This window comes from Octopus bimaculoides, chromosome 14, assembly GCF_046866305.1.
Source record: "Octopus bimaculoides isolate indiv1 chromosome 14, ASM4686630v1, whole genome shotgun sequence".
Lineage (NCBI taxonomy): Eukaryota > Metazoa > Mollusca > Cephalopoda > Octopoda > Octopodidae > Octopus > Octopus bimaculoides.
This window is the reverse complement of record NC_142941.1, coordinates 18114124-18136955: the sequence shown is the minus strand read 5'-3', so window position 1 is coordinate 18136955 and position 22832 is coordinate 18114124. Positions and strand designations below refer to the sequence as shown.

The window sequence follows — 22832 nt, the reverse complement described above, 5'->3', positions numbered from 1 at the left end:
CACCAGTGCTCAATTGGTACTTATTTTATCAACACCAGTGCTCAATTGGTACTTATTTTATCGACCCCAGTGTTCAACTGGTACTTATCTTGTCAACCCCAGTGCTCAACTGGTACTTATTTTATCAACACCAGTGCTCAACTGGTACTTATTTTATCAACACCAGTGCTCAACTGGTACTTATTTTATCAACCCCAGTGCTCAACTGGTATTTATTTTATCAACCCCAGTGCTCAACTGGAACTTATTTTATCTACCCCAGTGCTCAACTGGAACTTATTTTATCTACCCCAGTGCTCAACTAGAACTTATTTTATCAACCTCAGTGCTCAACTGGTACTTATTTTGTCAACACCAAAAGGATGAAAAGCAAAGTTAACCTCAGTGGAATTTGAACTCTGAACATAAAGATAGACAAATGCTGCTAAGCATTTTTCCAGGCGTACTAATGATTCTACCAGCTTGCTGCCTTGAATCAGTCAAATATTGGAGTCAATTCACTCAATTCCAGTACTTGACTAAACCTCTCCCCTGAAATTTCTGGCCTGGTGTCTATGTTTTGGAAAAAATATTATTATTATTTTTTTATATCTTTCTTATCTTGATAATTGTGATCAATGATTTAAGATTATAATAAAGTTATCTATAATTATTATTATTATAGATAACTTTATTATGATCTTAAATCATTGCTCACAATTATCAAGATAAAGAAAGATATAAAAAAAATAAAAAGAATTAATAAAAAATTACCCTCACCCCAAAAAAAGAAAGAAACAAGCAAAAAAAAAAGAAGGCAAACATTGCAGATCATCAGAAGAATTACATACTATCAAAAGGAATGCGATATAGTGAACATACAGGATTTTTGTTGTTTCCCTGAGGTATTAAGAGAGCCTTCTGCTGTTTAACTAAATAGGACACTAGCAATGGCACTTCTCTCTTGTCCTTGAACAGCTCAGCATGTTGTTCCACCAGACTATTGTAATCTATAATGTCACTCTCCTGGTGAGTTCGCACGCGTTCTAAGTGAATGCTTAACAGCTGCTCTGCTTTCCTCTGCAATTAGATATTTCAACAACACCAACTTTGGTAGAAAGCATATAAATAAACACACAATAGACTTAAAAACAACAACGGAAAAAAAAAAAAAACTTGCATACATATATGCATTTTAACAGTTTATTTTGTACTTTTATACAAACCTAGAATGATAAAACTTTTATTTACTCTCTCTCATACACACACTTAAGAAATTGATAGTTCTGGATATTTTACATATAACAATATTTATCTAATGTCAACAGATGAATTTTTATTTTTTTTTTTTTAATTATGAAGAGTAAAAAAAAATATTTTTAATAATATATTTGGTATAGACATCCAAATGGTGATATTGCAAAAGTTTTATATAGAAATTTCTTTTTCTTTTTCTAATTAAAAAAAACAACAAAAAAACAAAAAAAGCTAAACATTTCCAACATACACTATTGCACTAATCAACCTGTTAACAAAGGGATACAACAATATAATAAACAACAACAATAACAACAGTATAGTAAAGTTATGAAGATTATCTGAAGCTGATCATGCAAATAGAAACTAAGAAATATTTGTTTTTAAATTACACACTATGTATCTTTATTGTAGTAAGCAAGGGCCATGATGACTAAATGGAGAAGGTGTTAACCTCTTATCGAAGAAGTGTGTATTGCTCTGAGATATGACCAATCAAACCACTGAACATATACTGCTCTTTACATATATATATATGTATGTATATCTAAATTGAGGGAAAGGAGTAGGTAAAATTCAGGCTACATATGTTTCCTAACTAGCAGGAGATTAACTCTGTGAGTTAACTTGGAATCCTTTGATGACAATTTGACCTCCATTTAATTAAGGTATTGTCAACCTGATGAGTAGCTAGTGGAATACCCCTCATTGAGTAAATATTACTTCTGAAGTTCTGCTGGCTAGGAAACATGTGTAGCCTGGATTTTACCTACTCCATTCCCTCAATTTGGATTTCTGTTCGCATACATAGCAACCCTAGTTGCTAACCATGAACTATCTTATACCTTCTACAGGCTGCTTGAAGCTTACTAACTCCCTACACCTGGATCCTTGGATCTTACATTTACATATCGTTACACACACACACACACACACACACAAAGCGGTGCTGAAATTTTCCTGGCTTTGGGTAAAAGAAAATACAGGAGGATCAGTTGATTATCATTTTATTCAACACATTCCCCCCACTGGCTTATTGCAGCAGGAGCCAGTCCAGCGGCACTGGCAACGATCTCGCTCAAATGTCTTTACACGTGCCAAGAACACGATGCTGGGCACAGATGCCATCCAAAGTAATACTTCATGTATGACAAGTAACTCTAAATATCACTTCAAGAAATTCAGAGAATCAGACAACAAGAATAAGAATGGAGAAAATCGATAATGTCACTCTCTTGGAGAGTTAGTATGCATTCTAATTGAATGCTTAACAGTTGCTCTCCTTTCTTCTGTAATTAATCAACAATTAGAGATGTGATTTTCTCCATTCTTATTCTTGTTACACACACACACAGATCCCGAAATGGAGAATCTAGCTAATGAGCTAGTGAGGGAAGCCCCTGCAAGACTGTTTTTTGATCAGTAAGAAATAGCACTCAGACCTCTCTTAGATCAAACCCTATTGTTTTCAATCAGGAAAGGACACATTTGACAGTGTAGTCCTACATATCTCCAAAAAGAGAGGATGATCACAGCTGCAGGGCTGATCTTGGCTTAAATACAACAACAACAACAAATATGCCGGTGGTCCCTAATGCCAAAATAAGAGCTGAGGCCACCTGAATCTCAGCAGCAGCAGATAGTATGCAAAAATCTATGGTTAAAAGATGCCACTGGTGCTGCCAATGTCACTGCTACAATAACTACCATCAACACATTCCAGACCTGTTAATTATAGGACATGTAGCATTTAGATAATCCTAAGTGAGTAGTCATTGTTATACTACTCACAGGAATATGGTGGGGTTTATACCTTCATCCATCCTTTAATTCTTTAGCATTTAAACCAACCATATCTGGCCCAAATATTCTCTACCCTTTCTCTGTTCAAACCAGCTAGATCTAGCCTCACACGCCTATCCTACAATATCATTTAAAAACTATACAATAATAACAATCGAAATACAAGATTAATTCATGATTAATTCAAAACAATGTGAATAAATAAGGATTATATTTGACAGAGTAATCTGAATGCTGAAGGGTTAAAAGCACAAGTAACACTGAGATTTCTTTAGGATTTTTAGTCAAAATCTCATTGCTTGAAGACACTTAGAAGGCATCAATATCAGTTGATAAAAATGACTTAGTATTTGACTAGTACTTTATTTTACTGATTCTGGAAGGATGAAAGATGTAATTAACCTTGGTGGGATACAAACTATGAACACAAAGGACTATAATTAAATAGTAGTTTTGTGATCATTGATTCATAAGCAATTAAGGTTGAAATCATGTGATCTGGTGCTCATGACACTGGAGGTGGCAGGGATTTATCTCCCCACAAGCAGTATAAACATGAGTGCACTTTGCACCAAAAGCCAATACGAGAGTTTTTCTCATGATATCTACTGCAGTATAGTTTGCTCTAACAGAATATCCACATAAGGTGCAGGAGTGGCTGTGTGGTAAGTAGCTTGCTTACCAACCACATGGTTCTGGGTTCAGTCCTACTGCATGGCACCTTGGGCAAGTGTCTTCTACTATAGCCTCGGGCCGACCCAAAGCCTTGTGAGTGGATTTGGTAGACGGAAACTGAAAGAAGCCTGTCGTATATATATATATATATATATATATATATATATATATGTATGTGTGTGTATGTGTTTGTGTGTCTGTGTTTGTCCCCCCAACATTGCTTGACAACCGATGCTGGTGTGTTTATGTCCCCGTAACTTAGCAGTTCGGCAAAAGAGACCGATAGAATAAGTACTAGGCTTCCAAAGAATAAGTCCTGGGGTCGATTTGCTTGACTAAAGGCAGTGCTCCAGCATGGACACAGTCAAATGACTGAAACAGGTAAAAGAGTAAAAAGAGTATAAGATATTACCTCTTGGTATTAATACTGCCTCTGTTGCTAATATATGTTTTTTAATGACTTAGTGTTAAGACTGAGTTTTCTTGCATGAGAATAAATATGAAGGGAAATAAAACTAGTACAAGATTATTTTCATATATATTATAAATATAAATACTTCACTCTCACTTTCTGTTTTAATAAACATGTTTTCAAAGTGAACAATTTACAAACAGCTTCTCAAGGATTTATCATATTAAAGGATCACTGTGATAAAACAACCGGAAACAGAGGAGCTTTTCTGTTAGTTAGACAGCTCACTGTTAGAACAGTATATTTTCTCCACAGACTAATAGTCCTGATTTACAATGCAACCAATGTACAATCATTACTAGCAGAGGTCATGTCTTTGGGACTATGATAATGCCTATGTGATACACTGAGTTTCTATTTAAGGAGAGGAAGAATGAAGACCAACATTACTGACTTCTGTGTCAGGTCATGTAAATTGCTAATACTGCCAGTGAGGCAAATCACCCATGTATACCCTGTATTAACTAATGGTGAATTATGTAGTCTTGTAAAGTCTGTTCCAAGATGTCATTTGCAACAATAATCATTATCATCATCATCATTCATCATTTAACATCCACTTTACCATTCTTGCATAGATCAGCTGAAATTTGTTGTGGCTGATTTTCTATGGCTGGATGCCCTCCATGTGATCAACTCTCACCTGTTTCCTAGCAAGATAATATTTCCTCATAGCCAAACATGTTTTTCATGGAAGACTGGAAACAAACAACATCACTTGTATGAAGGTGATGCTCATTTGCAACCATGATGTCTGGATAAGGTACACATGAATACACACACACACACACATGTATACAAACACACATGGGATTCTTTCAGTTTCCATCAATCAAATCCACTGTCAAGGCTTTGGTTGGCCTGGGGCTATTTCAAAAGACACTTGCCAAAGGTGCTGTAGAGTGAGATTGAACCTAAGACCATATGGTTGAGAAGTAAGCTTCTTAACCACACAGTCATGGCTGTTTCTATGCTATTTCTCCTTGTGATACTCTTATTGTAGAAAGCAACAGTTTGTGTCAGATTTGTTAGAAAGACTGGTGGTCCACAATGGCAATAAAATTATAGAAATATGTATAAGATACTAGTATACTAGTTTCCCTGCAGAGAGGTAAATATGCAAAGAGGTAAAATCTAACTGATCACTGGGACAATAGACATCAATAATTTTATTTCATTCTCCTGTCAAAATTGTAGTTGATGGGAAAGGAAATACAGGGATAATTAAAAGCAGACCACTTTAGTAAAAGTAAAGAGGCTCAATTTTAAATGATTAAAAAGTATATTCAAACACACACAGTTATAAATAATAACATATAAATATTAGGTTGCAAAAACGCTTTTGGATACGAAAGGTCAGAGTCTGCCCATGGGATTCAAACCCAGGTCCAATGATAGAATATGTGTCATGGCCTACAGGAGATGCAGGCAGGTCCACCATCAGACTTTGGTGCCTGGGAGTGTTTCAAAATATTCTGGGTGGGCACTAACTTGTAATAATGCTAAAGTGGAGTAAATCTGAGGGTGAACCATTAAATAGTTAGTGATGGGGTAGTAGTGCTCTCCAGTCACTGATGAGATCCCTTAGTAACAGGCATGGATGGAGGTTTGAGTCCCACATGCAGCCTTTTAAAAGGGTTTTCCCATCCAATATTTACATACCATCATTTATAGCTTTATGTGTGCTTTGGGATCTATTATTAAAAAAAAAAAAAAAAATAGAATTTCAAATTCTCTTGAAAGTTTCTAAATTCTTATGATGTGAACTTTCAGTTACATTTTTTTTTAAGTGAACACACAAGTTATAACTAACCTTCAAGACCTCTGTCATCACACTTTCTTCAAGACATTTATTATTCTTGGAAATCATGCTTGATGCTAAATTCACAGCCCATGATAATGGACTTCTGATGAATTTAGCATAACCCCAATACAGCCAACCCATTGAGACACTTTCTGTTTCCAAAACAGACAAAGTTTTCAGTTTACCAATCCTGAAAAAGAAAAAGAAAACAAAAAAAAAATTACTATAAATAAATTATAGTTATATTTGGGGATGGTTATATTTTTTGCCAATTAAACACGTACACTATATACATGGCCTTCATTTCAGCTTTATTATTTTTCTTATTTTAGTGTCTTTTTGTCTAAGCTCTTTCATCATCCATCTTGTGACCTCTTCAATGAGCCTCTATCCCACATATCTCCTCTTGTTCTTCTTATTCTACCCCACCCCCCAAAAAGTGGAATTAGAAGAACAAGAGGAGATACATGGCTTAAAAAGTCACTGATGAGGTCCCAGGATGTGTGAAGAAAGATCTTTGACAAAGATACTAAAATAATAATAGTAAAGCTGAAGTGAAGACTAAATATATAGTGCATGTGTTTAATTGGCAAAGTATGATCATCCCCAAGAATAACATGTTTCAACACATGATTTCCCATCAGGAATCTTGCAAAATGAATACATAAATATAAATAAATGATAGAAAAATAGCTCATCTTCTAAGACATATTTGGTTTAATATTGAGTTGTATAACAAAGTAATGAAGTGGTGAAGATTATACAACCCAAGTCAATATGGTTTCTTGTTTCTTATTACTGAGTTGAAATTATTGTGGGATTAACTTCACCTTTTATCTTTATGGGATCATAAATACCAATAATGGTTTCAAAATTTGGCACAGAAATTTTGAAAGGATAGTCAATTACATCAACTCCAGTGTACAACTGATACTTATTTTAACAATCCTGAAAGGATGAAAAAGCAAAACTGACTCATTTTGACAACCAGGTAGCTAGACATATCATTTGGGAAAATAGTATAGGAGTTTCCATGCATCCATCTCACTTTGAAGATTCAAGGTGGGTTTATTATTTTAATGAAGTGTGCTTTGGCTTTCTGAAGATTTGCTGTATCTTTTTTATGTTTGTGTATTTGTTTTGGAGTAAACAGAACAAGAGGAGACACATGGGATAAAAAGTTGCTGAAGAGGTCACAGGATGTGTGATAGAAGAGCTCAGATGAGGTATACTAAAATAATAATAATAATAATAAATCTGAAGTGAATATTGAGTATATAGTGTGCAGGTATGGCTGTGTGGTAAGGAGCTTGCTTCCCAACCACATAGTTCCAGTTTCAATCCCACTGTATGGCACCTTGGGCAAGTGTCTTCTACCATAGCCTTAGGCTGACCAAAGCCTTGTGAGTGGATTTGTTAGACAGAAACTGAAAGAAGCCTGTTGTATATATTTGTGTCTGTATTCGAGACTCCCCCATCACTGCTTGATAGCTAGTGTTGATGTGTTTATGTCCCATTAATTTAGCAGTTCAGCAAAAGAAACCGATAGAATAAGTAACAAGTTTTAAAAATGAAGTACTGGGATCAATTTTATTGACTAAAATGGCAGTGCCCCAGCATGGCTGCAGTCACAAGTAAAAGAATAAAATGGATGCAGTCACAAGTAAAAGAATAAAATGGATGCAGTCACAAGTAAAAGAATAGAGTGTGTGTATTTAATTGGCAAAAATATGACTATTTCCAAATATAGCAAATACTGTATCTTTGTTTTCCATTAATATCTCGGTTAATATACTTTCTCTGCATGTTCAGTTGTGTCAGAACACTCTACTGAGTGCCATGGCATTACAGAAATGCTTAAGCTCCTGGGATGAAGTTGTCATTTGGTAGATTCTACATAGCTTTCTGTCCAACTAAGTTTATAAAGTATTGGTTTCCAGACATACTAGACAAATGCAGTCCAACGTATTATTCTCTGATGTAACTGGATAAGCATCTAAGAGAGAAGGGCATGTTTCTTGAGTTGTTGCTGTGTGTGACAAGTATTGGCTAAGAGCATCAACAGATCTTGTGGTTCTAATAGGAAGACCTTGAACTCTTAATACAGTTTCAAAAATAAATTTTCAGTGTTTTCTCCGATGATCCAGTTTTGTGTGTTTTTCTTTTACTCTTTATATTTTTTCCTTGTCCTTCCTCTTTCTTCTATATCTTTATTCTTCTCTCCTTTTCTTCTTCTTTTTTACTATACTATCATTGCTATCCTTGTTTGGTTGTTGGTAAGCAAGCGGTTGGCATCATGTCTAGGTAGTCTGTGACTTTCGTTATCTTTGTCATTGCACCCTTCATTCTGGTTGGTCTCAAAGAAGTTCTGTGAAGTTTATGCACTGCCCGCCCCTGCAGAGCAAACTGAATCACACACTCATTCCATAAAACCTTGTCAGTAGTTCCTACCAGACAGCATCACTTTGAAGTTTATCAGTATGGAGTCTGTTAGCTTGGTCTCATTGCACCTGTTCATGTAGCAGGTGTGTTTTTTATCTGCTGCATGGTACTTTAGGCTTTGTGGATAATGGAATCAAGGTTGAAAAAGACATCCTTGTCAACCCCTTTTTTAAAGATTCAGATTATAGTTTGTCTTGAAACAAAAGGATATGGTGAAATCAAGCAAGCTTAGGAATCCATCTGTTACAGGGTGCTTAACATCAAATCTAATGTTGTAGAGAGTGTCAAAGTTTATACCATGTGAATGGGGAGAGAAGCAAGAGTGTGGGTCAGTAGAGGTAGCAAGAGTGTATGGGAGAGTGAAATGGGGAATGAAGGGTGAATATAGTGGATGTATTGAATGGAGGATAAGGGTTGGGATGACCAATGATGCAGGGTTAAGAGCAACAGAATAGTAATGTTGATAAAGTTGACGGGAAGGACAAGAGAAAGATTATGTGTGGTTGGGTAGCTTTCTAGAGTGTGTGTGTGGCGGGGAGAGAGGTAGGTTTAGTGTGTATGGTGAGGAGAGAGGTAGGTTTAGTGTGTGTGGTGGGAAGAGAGGTAGGTTTAGTGTGTGAGGAGAGTGAGAGAAGTATGGTGGTGGAGGAAAGATAATTTGGTGGTTCAGTGGATGAGGAAAAATAAAATGCAAGTGGAGAGAACAGTATAAGGAAGAAGAATACAGATCAAGTGAAATGGTTCTGGGTAGTAAGAAAGATTAGTAGTATCAAGGAAAAGTTGCAGTTAGAGACATGATATCACATACACACTGTTTCTAGAACTGATTTGGATGGTTCTTTTCAAGAACTGCATATTGCCAGTCATCCTGGTTCTTTGTCGTCTCTTCTGGCTCTCCTTTACAGTAAACTCCATCCATACTAAGTGATCAGTACTTTTTTATACAAGTGTTCTCATCCATATGCATGTCCATACCAATGTAGTCTTCTTTTTCACGCATTACATCCAATTCCTCTTATGACCAGTTTTTCTCTCAGCACATACAAATACGCCATTCATGCACACTTACATTGCACATCCAACAAAGCATATTCCCTTCATTTCTTTCCAGTCTTTTCAAGTTCTCTGCATTCAAGGTTCATGTCTTACTGCTATGCAGCATTGCAATCCTAACACAAGCATTGTATAATATGCTCTTGATGCTGAGGGAGAAGATCTTTGTTGCCTGCTGCAGATGTCCCTTGAACTTTCTCCAGCCCTTTCTTACCTTGGTTGCTATATGATTGATATATGAACAACCCCATTCTCAATCTTGCATTATTTTATTGATCTCAACATTGATTAATAAAGTAGGATAAAACTGAGAATAGAAAGCTGGAAAATTATGCCTGGATTGAAAGGATGAGCAGTTGTTGTTGGCACTCCATCGCTTACGATGTCGAGGGTTCCAGTTGATCCGATCAACGGAACAGCCTGCTCGTGAAATTAACATGCAAGTGGCTGAGCACTCCAAAAACATGTGTACCCTTAACGTAGTTCTCGGGGATATTCAGCATGACACAGTGTGACAAGGCTGGCCCTTTGAATTACAGGCACAACAGAAACAGGAAGAAAGACTGAGAGAAAGTTGTGGTGAGAGAGTACAGCAGGGTTCGCCACCATCCCCTGCCAGAGCCTCGTGGAGCTTTAGGTGTTTTCACTCAATAAATACTCACAACGCCCAGTTTGGGAATCGAAACTGCGATCCTATGACCGCGAGTCCGCTGCCCTAACCACTGGGCCATTGTGCCTCCACGGATGAGCAGTAACACACTGTAAATAAATAAAATGTTTGTTAAGAAGTTAGAGGGATCAGATAATTGAGTAGGGGAAGTATAAACCAAGTTAAAAGGTTGAGAGATACTGCTGTATGATATAATCAGTTCAACAAATTTATTTAAACAAGAGAATGAAATCCATTACTGTTAAAAACTTGATCTCTGAAAAATAAATAATAAATAACAATAATAATCCTTTCTAATATAGGCACAAGGCTTAAAATTTTGTGGGAGGGGAAAGTCGATACATCAACCCCAGTGCTTGACTGATACTTATTAACTGACCCTGGAAGGTTGAAAGTATAAGTCGATCTTGGTAGAATTTGAACTCAGAACATGAGTTGAAAGAAATACTGCTAGGCATTTTGTCCCATGCTGTAATGATTCTATCAGCTCACTGCCTTAACAACAACAACAACAACAACAGCAACGACAATAAAATTTTGACACAGGGCTATCATTTTTTGAGAGTAGAGGTGGATGAAGTTGATTACATTGACCTCAGCACTTGACTGGTAACTTATTTTATTAATCTTGAAAAGATGAGAGGTAAAGTTGACCTTGGTGGATTTGAACTCAGAAATACTGCTAAGAATTTTGTCTGGTATGCTAATAATAATAATAAGAGCACCCAGAGAGTGCAAACCTCTGCCAAGGCAACACCAACATCCTCTCAATGATTAGCTAGAGACGTGCTCTCACAAACGAGAATACTAAAAATGAACCTGACCGCACCCAAAAATTAAGTAAAAACAGGAAAAATAATCCAGAATCCTTGTCCGGCACCAGATCGATCCCCAAATCTAATCAGTTTGTGCCAGTTACAAGGCCAAACATCCCTGTAAATTTCAACTGAATCCATCCAGTGGTTCTTGAGATATCTTGTCCAGGGACAAACAAACAAACATGTCTGAAAACAACACCCCCGCCTTCACAAAGGCAGAGGTAATAATAAAAGATACCAATGTTTGTTACTAAAAATAAAAAGTAAAGCATACTGATAGAAAAATGGAAAGGACTGATATAAATAAACTAAAATGTGAAAGGGTTTCCTTTAAAATGCTCCATAATACTCATTTGTGATTGATTGAAACTAGTTAAAAGAGGAAATGGCAAAAGAGGAAAGCTGCAGTGATTATTGTTTGTCTCTTCAATACAGACTGCTTCAGTTAAAAATCAGATAAATAACATAGAGTGTAAATGTCACAATGTATAACTTGTAATGATTAAATGCCAGTTATGAAAAATTAATATTGGGAGAAGGAGTTTGGCAAAAATGTAGAAAAGAAAAAAAAAAACCAACGCTCAGATTTGATATGTTTTTGGTTGTTCAGATTTTATTCCCACTGAAAATTGGAAACTACATCAAAATCAATATCTATCATTTCATTGACTTCAAGGATTTAAATATTAAACAATAAAGATCATTAATTTCTGAAAGTTAACATTTTCTCTATTGTTATTATTATCATTGGCAAGCTGGCAGAATCTTTAGCACGCCACGCAATATGCTTAGCGGTATTTTGCCTGTTGTTACATTCTTCTGAGTTCAAGTTCTGCCAAGGTTGACCTTGCCTTTCATCCTTTCAGGGTTGATAAATTAAGTACCAGTTGTATACTGGGGTCAAAAATAATCGACTAGTCCCCCTCCCCACAAATTTCAGGTCTTGTTCTTATGGTAGAAAGGGTTTATTATTATTATATTTATTAAGGCGGTGAGCTGGCAGAATCATTAGCAAGCTGGACAAAATGCTTAGAGGCATTTCATTCATCTTTACGTTCCGAGTTCAAATTTTGCCTTTCATCCCTTTGGGATTGATAAAACAAGCACCAGTTGAACACTGGCATGAATGTAATCAACTTACTCCCTCACCCAAAACTTCAGGTCTTGTACCCTATAATAGAAAGCATTATTATTATTATTATTATTATTATTATTATTATTATTATTAAGGTGGCAAGCTGGTAGAATTGTTAGCACACTGGGTGAAATGCTTAGCAGTATGTCGTCCATCACTGTGTTCTGAGTTCAAATTCCGCTAAGGTCAACTTTGCCTTAAATCATTTCGGGGCCAATGAAATAAGTACTAGTTGAGTACTGGGGTCGGTGTAATTGACTAGCCTCCTACACCATAATTTCAGCCTTTGTGGTTATAGTAAAAAGGATTATCATTATTATCATTGTGGCAGTGAGCTGGCAGAATTGTTAGCATGCCAGGCAAAACTGCTCGGTGCCATTTCTTCTGACTTTAAGTTCTGAGTTCAAATTCTGCTGATGTTGACTTTGCCTTTCATCCAGGTTGATAAAATAAGCACCAGTCGAGCACAGGGGTCAATGTAATCAATTAGACCCCCTCCCTCAAAATTTCAGGCCTTGTACCTATAGTAGAAAGAACTACTACTACTACTACTACTACTACTACATAAATCCCATTCAAAAAAACAAAAACAAAAAATGTCTCAGACAGTTAAACAGATTTAGAATTTTAAATGGCTGTGTGGTTAAGAGGCTTGTTTTGCAACCATGTGCTTTTAGGTTCAGTTTCATTATGCTGCACATTGGGTAGCTGTCTGCTACTATAGCCCCAGGCTGGCCAATGCCTTTTGAATGAATTTGGTAGATGAAAATGGTGTGGGAGCCTATTGTGTGTGTGTGTGTGTGTGTGTGTGTGTGTGTGTGTGTGTGTGTGTGTGTGTGTATATATATATATATATATATATATAAGAATTTCATATATTAATTTGAATATCTTTGAATAAACTGATGTCTATATGTCAATTTCTCCATTTTCTTCTTTTTCTCATTCATATGTGTGTGTGTGTAAGTCAATATGTCTGCGTTGGTCACCCAAACTACTTCACAACCAGTGTTGGTTTGTTTACATGCTTGAAACTTAGTGATCTGCCAAAAGCAACTGAAAGAACAAATACCAAAATTTAAAAAAAATAAAGTACTGGGGTCAATTTGCTCAACTGAAACCCTTCAAGGCAGTACCCCAGCATGATCACAATCCAATAACTGAAACTAGTAAAAGATACATTTCATCTTCTGTGGCAAGATGTTTGGATGAAAAATGGTAAATACTGAATTTTCCAGTAGAAAGTTGGCATTAAGAAGTAGAATATCCATCTGTTTCAAAACTGTTTTGTTTCTTGGATCTTTTAATACATTTTAATATCAAGTCAACTGTTTTGTTCAATTATAATTGAAATTTTTCAACTGTAACTTTTCACCAGAGAAACTAATGAATTATTAAACTGGCACTTTAACTCTTTTGATACAAGCCTACCTGAAACTACCTCCATAACAGAAACGTCCAACCCTTTAGTATTTAAACTGGCCATACCCATTCCAAATATTCTATCTGTTTTATGATCAAACTGGCTAGATTTGCCTTTCACACCTACCCTGCAATCACATGATCAAAATCTTGAAGCTACAGCATAATGCATGATTTGCCAGTGCCACTGGACTGGCCCTTGTGCAGGTGGCATGTAAAATACACCATTTTGAGCGTGGCCATTGCCAGTACCCGCCTGACTGGCCCTCGTGCCGGTTGCACGTAAAAGCACCCACTACACTCTCGGAGTGGTTGGCGTTAGGAAGGGCATCCAGCTGTAGAAACTCTGCCAAATCAGATTGGAGCCTGGTGTAGCCATCTGGTTCACTAGTCCTCAGTCAAATCGTCCAACCCATGCTAGCATGGAAAGCAAACGTTAAACGACGATGATGATGAATGTAAATAAATAAGCATTACATTTGACAGAGTAATCTGAGTGCTAAAGGGTTAAAAGTGATCTAAATTACAATTTCTCATCTAAATTTCCATGTTAATTTATACCCCAAATACCAACTTAATAATGACAAAAATATTTTACTAATTTTTTTATTAGAACAAAGACAGTGAATTTCAGAAGAAATATGACAACAAAAGGGTGGTTTCAAAGGCAAATATCTGAATAGCATTGGACTACAGACTACTATTATATCGTCTTTGGACAAGCCTTTTCATTCAATATGCCTCAGTTCATTTAGTTAATATTAGAAGTTAAGCAATTGGTGGAAATTTTACCCCATTGCAGTTTAGCAGCCTACTTGGGAGAAGTTCTAAATTTATTAAAACCCTTTTGTTACTATATATCTGTTGAAATACACTACCCTTGCTTGTATAAATTTTGAAAATAACAAAGAATTTAGTAAACTAAGTTTGTCACTATGAAGGTTGTTTTTGAAATATAAATCAGCATGAAACTTTGATGGAACATTTTCATTTAAATTACTTTGAAAAAGGCAAGTTGTATCATAGAACCAAAGGCCCTCTCAGACAGTTTAGTATCAAAAGGGTTATTACTACATCATCATTTAATGTCTGTTTTCCACGCTGACATGGGTTGGACAGTTTGACAAGCAGCAGAGCTGCACCAGGTTTCAGTCTGATTTGGCTTGGTTTCAATGGCTGGATGCCCTTCCTAATGCCAACCACATAACAGAGTATGCTAGATGCTTTTTACATGGCATCAGCACAAATGCTTTTACATATAATAATGGTAGCAATTTCGGGGGGGAGTGGTAGGTTGATGTAATCGACCCCCAGTACTCAACTGATATTCATTTTACTAACCTCAAAAGGATGAAAGGTAAAGGCAACCTCAGAACATAGCAATGGATGCAATAGTGGTAAGCATTTTGCCTGGTGTGCTAATGATTCTGCCAGCTCACCGCCTTTTATAATGATAATAATAATAATAATAATAATAATAATAATAATAATAATAATAATAATACCAGTGATTGTAGGATCACTTGGAATGATCAAAAAAGGAACTGAAAATTATTTAAGAATGATCCCTGGCTTACCATCCATGCAGAAAGTGCAAAAGATTATCTTAACTGATATGTCACACGTATTGAGAAGAGCATTGTCACTGTGAATTTATTTTATCTGTTTACTCTTTTATTTTTCCTTTTTCTCTCTGTCTCCCCCTTTTTCTTTATCATATGACTTTGTAAATGAACAATCTGGTGTGTTTATTTTAATGGCCTACCAATATATACACTACATTTCTCTGCCCTAGGTGTCAGGAAGACACTCAACAAGAAATGGAAACAGAATTGAAAGAAGATGCTAATAAAAATAATAATAATAATAATAATAATAATAATAATAATAATAATAAATGCCATGATGCAAAACCAGGCACTGGCTCTCATGGCTTTTGATCCTAACTGATTGAAAGTGTTATCATGTACATGGTTTGTCTTGATATCAAAAGATGGGCAACAGCAAATATTCTGCTCAATACACAGATTTGCTTGTCAGTTGCTTGACATTAACCAGTTGAGCAAGTTCCTTAATGGCCGACGATATGTGCATCTCTTATCACGAGCAGAAGTAGTGGGGAAGCATCATAGCCATGTGTTGAGAGGAATTCTTTGGGGTTTAAATAATTCACCTTTGGAAACATGGGTGTTTTGTTCAACATCCTTAAACAACTCTTATTCAGGGACCTTTTGAGTGGGATGGGCTACTTGACCTGAAGAAAATTCTAACTGGGTCCCATCTGCAAGGTCATGCGCTGTTTAACTTGATATGAGATCACTGTGTCACACACATATGGTTGTGATGCAGGTGCCTGGTGTACCCCTATCAGACGTGTAGTCATGATGCATATACTGGGTTTCTTATATTTGTATCTCAGTGTCACTCTGCTCTTTCACACAACAACAACAACGACAACATATTTATAATGTACATACACACACACAAACATGATGGTAGTACATTCTGTAATGATAAGAAGTTGAGGAAGTGATGAGATCAGCTTGCAAGATGATGGGCCTGACAAGTAAGATAGAACAGGATTAAGACCGGTAATAATCTGCTATAAAACTAACACTGAATTTATGACAGCACAGGAAAAGAATTAGGATGATCATAACTACGTGTGTGTGTGTGTGTGAGCATGCATATGTTTGTGTCCGAATGGTTAATTGTTGTTAATGTGTTGCAATTCATTGGACACGAGTGATTTATTCAGTGTGTAGAAACAGGACTTGTTCCAGTGCTAAATAGGTCTTTTCACATATATTTGATGAGGTTTTTCTGAGTTGTTTAATTCTGTTCCATGTTTTATATTTAGAATAATGTAACTTGAAATATTTTAATTTGCTGTTAACTATTTATCAAATACCTTGTGATATATCTCAGATTAAATCACTCAGAATGTGTTGGGTTCAACAATGTATGCTTAAATTTTACACATACTCTTTTACTTGTTTCAGTCATTTGACTGCGGCCATGCTGGAGCACTGCCTTTAGTCGAGAAAATCGACCCCAGGACTTAATCTTTGTAAGCCTAGTACTTATTCTATCGATCTCTTTTTGCCGAACCGCTAAGTTACGGGGACGTAACCACACCAGCATCGGTTGTCAAGCGATGGGGGGTGGGGAAACACAGACACACAAACATATACATATATACAACGGGCTTCTTTCAGTTTCCGTCTACCAAATCCACTCACAAGGCTTTGGTCAGCCCGAGGTTATAGTAGAAGACACTTGCCCAAGGTGCCACGCAGTGGGACTGAACCCGGAACCATGTGGTTGGTAAGCAAGCTACTTACCGCACAGCCACTCCTGCGCCTACATTCATCATCTTCATCATTTACTATCTGTTTTCCATGCTGGCATGGACTGGATGGTTTGACCAGAGCTAGCAAGCAGGGGGGTTGTGCCAAGTTCCAGTCTGATTTGGCTTGTTTCTACAGCTGGATGCCCATCCTAATGCCAACCACTTTACAGAGTGTGTGGGGTTTTACATATGTGGCACTGGCACGAGTGCTCTTATGTGGTGCTGGTACAGGTAGTCACAGTATCATTGTATCAACTGGACTATCAGGTGTTATACACCACTGGTCACAATGCACTTTCTTGCATTGTTGTAGCTTTTGAATAATGCCATTCTGCTGGCTAGGCAGGCAGGCTAACATTCTCCCTGAATGAATGCTCTTCCTGTCACCAACTTTCAATTGTTTCCAAGCAAGGTAATAATTTGCCATGGAAGACAAAAAACATACAACAGCACTTGTATGATGGTGATGCCCACTTACAATAATTTGACATGCACACACACACGACAGAACTTCAGTTTCTGTCTACCAAATCTACTTGCAAGGCTTTGATCATTCTGGGGCTGTAGTAGAAGACACTTGCGTATGTTCATCATCATTATCGTTTTAACATCCACTTTTCCATACTTGCATTGATCAGATGGAGCTAAGTGAAACAGATTTCAGTTCAGGGCCAAGACAGTTTACAGATGACCATAGAGTGGATGACTGCTTAGATAGCTTGTTGCAAGTAGTAAATAAGTTGGGTTACTTGGTTAATATAATTTTATATTGAAGTTCATGTGAAAAGTAATGCTATATAGTAATACAACATAGACCAAAATATAGGAGACATATGACGATTATTAGAACAAGTTGAGTGTGAAACCGTCGTACCAGATTGCATGCAAATAAGGTGAGAAAATAGCTGGGCATTAACAACACTGAGCAATGTATACAGAAGAGCGAACTGATGCAGGTTGGGTGAAAAAGTGCTGTGATCTGGCATTAAAAGTATTCTTTATAAAAGTAGACCAAGAACATTGAAAAGAACTGTAGAACTATCCAAAACAAAATGACAGAGAAGAGCAGAAAACATGATAGGATGCTTGGTTACCAGCACACATTTTGGTTACCAGTCACATCTTTCCACCAGCAGTGCACAAGACTTGTAGCTAAAACAATAATCAACAATTGAGCCGATGTAGTTGTACATACACACCACAGTAAACACAACACACTGTGGGGACCATGTATATCACAGTAAACATAATACAATGGGGACAGGCTGATCAGTCAACAGCGAAAAAAAAAAAAAAATTACAACCACAACTTAAATCAACAGGGCAGCATACAGCTACAGCCCTGACAGCCGCTCTAAACGTTAGGCCTCACTATACCCGGTGTAAGCACGTCCTTAATATAATTGGGACTGTATCTCATATGCTGGCCCTTCTTTTCAGGGTTAGAAAATACTTCAGCACCAAAAATTTACTGACACTGGTGAGACTCATAATGGATTATTGTTCCCTGGGGAGGGGTTAGGGTTAGGAGAGGACTAAAAAAAAAACCCACTTTAATTTCACATGAATTGTTTTGTCATATTATTGAGAGAAGTTACTCTGTAAGAAATCTTTGCAGAAAGGTGAGTAGATTGATTACATTATGTTATCGCAGTTTTGTGAGATTTGGCTGTTATTTCTAGCATGCGGATAGCCTGCTTGAAGGCCTGAGGGTATATATATATTTTTGTTTTTTGTTGAAAAACTGAAATTTTACAAGCAAATTTTTTTCAGAATCATAATCTCCGTATTTTTCTACGTATTCCGCAAAAAAAACCCCCAAAGATTTCCGGAAAAAGAAGGGGCGTGGTGGTGAAATTTTGAAAATTTTTTTTTTCAGAATCGGATCCGTTAGCGCGCATTTTTTTTTTCATATTCGTTTTCTACATACTTGTCAACACCCAGCAGGCTGCTTTATTAATCTATTATTTTTGTTTCCGGGTGAAAATCTTTATATTAACTCGTGTTATTTGTATTCAGGCACTCCTGGTTTAAACACTAAATACAGCCCCAAATCCTTCATTACCAGAACGTCGACCCTCTGGAACCCCTTCTTGCAGGTGTCAACTTGTAACAAACGTTAACGGAATCAATCTCACCGACCACAGAAGATCTGTGAAATCCATGGGCACTGTCTCTTCCTTAAAATACACACAAACAAACAACAGCACAAAATAATTGGACACATCCTTTAGTTTAATAGTATTGAATTCGATTCTTATCACGAGTATAGGCTGAAAGAGAGAGAGCTCTATCAAGTTGTTGTTGTTGGCACTCCGTCGATTACGACGTCGAGGGTTCCAGTTGATCCGATCAACGGAACAGCCTGCTCCTGAAATTAACGTGCAAGTGGCTGAGCACTCCACAGACACGTGTACCCTTAACGTAGTACTCGGGGATATTCAGCGTGACACAGTGTGACAAGGCTGACCCTTTGAATTACAGGCACAACAGAAACAGGAAGAAAGTGATAGAAAGTTGTGGTGAAAGAGTACAGCAGGGTTCGCCACCATCCCCTGCCAGAGCCTCGTGGAGCTTTTAGGTATTTTCGCTCAATAAACACTCACAACGCCCGGTCTGGGAATCGAAACCGCGATCCTATGACCGCGAGTCTGCTGCCCTAACCACTGGGCCATTGCACCTCCACATCAGGTTGACACATAGCAGATAAACTGCACGAAGTCAATCATCAAAACATGACGAAAGTGTCCGGAGGAAAATAAAAAAAGGAATTAATGTTGACGAATAATTCATAAATCTTGACAGTCGAAAATTTAGAAAAGAGAATATAGGAAGAAAACGTGTATAAAATTATCGAAGAGTAAACATACCGCTTCATCTCTGCAATGACAACATCGAGACATTGTGGGGTCCGACCTTTTCTGGTAAAATATATGGGCAGGGTACTCGGAAGTACAATAACCAAATCATTTTTTGCACAGTAACGTTCGATGGTTTCCTGCCAAAAATTCATTTTTTGTTCCCACGAAAGAGGATTCACTGATTTATCGCGAAAAACCGAAAACATAACATTCATTTTTTGGTCATCCGACCACATATTATCAAACTCTGCATCATCCATTCCCTTGCACATAGCTAGTGTCTCAGAACGACGGCAAAAATAAAAAAAGGAGGGATAAATTAGGTATTTATAATGAATTTAGTAAACAACAATAAAGCTATCATCATTGAAAGATCTTAAATCGATCGAGTTTATACGTTATGATTGTGGCAATACTTCTTTCTATTTATAATGGCCGCTGCTGTTATAGCGTGTGCGTTAGTTTATTCGTTTTCTTTCTATTCCGCTATTCTGTTCAACCGGAAACATTAACTACTAACTTAGCTTGATATGTAACAATATCAAATGTAACAGAATTTTTTTCAAAGCAGAATTGAAAGAAGCACTGACTGATAGATAGACTTTCTCTCTCTCAGTGCTTGCCTTTTTCTTTCCTTCCTCAATCTGATGTCACTTAACGGGCAAAGTATTCATTATAATAATGTAAAAGTTAAAATTGCTGCTAAACTGGAAACGTTGTGTTGAATTGTATTTATTCGTCTTTAAGTCAGAATTTTTCAGATCTTTCAACTTGTCAATACAATTATAAAAGTAAATAAAATTATTTAGAACGACGAAATGACGCATGACAGACTTTTTCTCGGTTTTATTTATACTTCTTTTCACATGCTTTATTATTTTACTTAAAAAAGGTAGGGTATCTCATTGATAATACACAATTAGCATAACAGTTTGTATTCACAAATATTCATTCTGAACAATTAAATGCTTTCTAATCACTCCATGTATAAGGCCTTATGTTTTATTTTTATTTTCATTTTATTTTATTTTATTTTATTTTTGAGAATGAATTCAAGAGACAAGAACCATACAGTTAAGAAGAAAAAGATGTTCCTTCTAATCTGTTTGAGACCTCGGTTGTCATTTAAAGTGACATACAGTAGTTTTTGTGTTAATGAACGTTGAACGATATGATTAATTAATTAAGCAAAACGAAAATGATTGATGTAAATAAAGTAATGTAACAACCTTGTGTCAGAAGATGCATGTAAAACTGTATATAGCCAAAAGAAAAATTATACACAATAATGACAATTGTGTAAGATGGAAAAGAGAAAAAGATTAATTCTGAAGAACACAGGGAAGAAGTAAAGAAAGAAAGAAAGAACTGAATCACTAAACAAAAATAATGGTGTAGACAATTTGTCAAGAAGGGGAACAGTGGAAAAAGAGAAATTGAGATAAAAAGAAGGAAAAGAAATAAAATTTGACAATTAGTATATGCTAATTTTCATTTCATTTAATTTTTCTCTCTTTCTCCAATTGCTATTCTGAGATAATGCACTGATGTAATTATATATTTGGCTACAACAACAATAAAAGGGGAATATCAAGAACAGGGAAGTGTTTGTGTATAAATAAACAAACAAATAAATGATTAATCAATTGTGAAACAATGACAGAATTAACTGAAACTAACCTGGAATTATTTGGAAGTTATTAGTAAGCTGTAAGCCAAATTAAGACGGCTGATTGTCAAGAAACGTCGTTTTAGCAAATCTTAAATCGTCGGAGTTTCAACCAGTGTCCGTATGTGTTACTGACTGTGGTGAGAGCTCTGCGTGCGATCTAAGCTTATTCGATGTCTCCAGCACCCTCTTGCAAGAAGAAAAAGTCGATATTCAATGAATAGACTAATATCTCTCAAAACAGATTACTTTGCCTCGACACAATATTCACAGATGCATGTAACACATACACTACGACACACATATGCACACAAATATATATAATATATAATATAATATATACATAAACATCATGCATTCTGATTATCACTTACGTAATTTTATATCCATTCACAACCCTTTCATAAATTATTTTTGATAGATCCTTAAAAAGATACAATTTTGTCATTTTATTTCAATTTTGGAATATTTACTGCAATAATAATAATTAATAATGTCTAACATAGAGAGAAGTTCCTCGGTTTATAGAAGAGAAAAGAGAAGTGCATAAATACCCTAGAATCTACCAAAATAATTATAATAGTAACAATTTTTGTGAGCATGAATGAAAGCCATTGGAAGTATGTATATTGGGATAAGAAATTGGGGAGTTGAATAAGGTGTGTAATATGAAATTTTCAGGGACACGGGAATCGGAAGCTGTATCATTTACACATTTCCCAATGTCATTACTGAAATAATTACAACTGGAATCTGAAATAGTTTGTATTTGTTTCCATGAATAACGATTTATTTTTATACGTTTACGTATCTGAAAGAAATACTGAATGAAAAATCTTCAATGTAAATTCATTCATAAATAGTATTTCCCTAAGAAATATTTTGCTGCAATACATTGGTTAAAATGAGAATGCCATTAATTGTCTATTTGTATGATGTAGATCAAAGTAAATTGTGTGTTTGTGTGGAGTGTGTCCGAGGGTCACCCAAGGACTCCTGTTTCATTTACTTCTACCTGGGAAGCATCGCGTGGGTGTCTTTTATTAGTTATCGATCATGATTACTTTGTATATTACTACTATGCTTATATCAACCTCAGGCAGTGTGGTAGATAGTATGCATAGGATTTTATAGAGATTCAGAGAAAAGTGCTCCCAATCCTACAGTTAATCTTCACCTAGTTTATACCACGTGCGGACCACAAATAAGAACATCTATTGGGAATAGAAAGAGCTTTACTGAGATTTTCCGTAAGATTTCCATTTAATCTATCAAGCTACGAAGGAGTCTCTATGCAGTCGCTTAATCTACTAGAAATAGCGGCTAAATCACTCTCAAATTACACTGTCTTTTAAGATAAAGAAGGATACATTGGACAATGTAGTCTCTGATATACAAAAAGACGGATGGTCATGCTTAG

At 36.2% G+C, this 22832-nt stretch overlaps 1 protein-coding gene across 3 annotated transcripts in view; it reads right to left on the bottom strand.

The window, feature by feature from the left end:
* The window catches only part of LOC106880660 (charged multivesicular body protein 7), a 45394-nt gene that overhangs the window by 21896 nt on the left and 666 nt on the right, over positions 1–22832 (bottom strand). The window contains exons 1-3 of one of the 3 annotated variants that reach the window (XM_014930708.3): positions 21424–21722; positions 6000–6180; positions 862–1059 (exon numbers count right to left, since the gene is read on the bottom strand). In XM_014930708.3, the coding sequence (XP_014786194.1) occupies positions 862–1059; positions 6000–6131 (330 nt within the window). In that variant the 5' untranslated portion in view covers positions 6132–6180; positions 21424–21722. Of the gene's footprint in view, positions 1–861; positions 1060–5999; positions 6181–19752; positions 20201–21423; positions 21723–22832 lie in introns of those variants that run through there. The other 2 variants (XM_014930706.3, XM_089362468.1) reach the window with 2 other exon arrangements.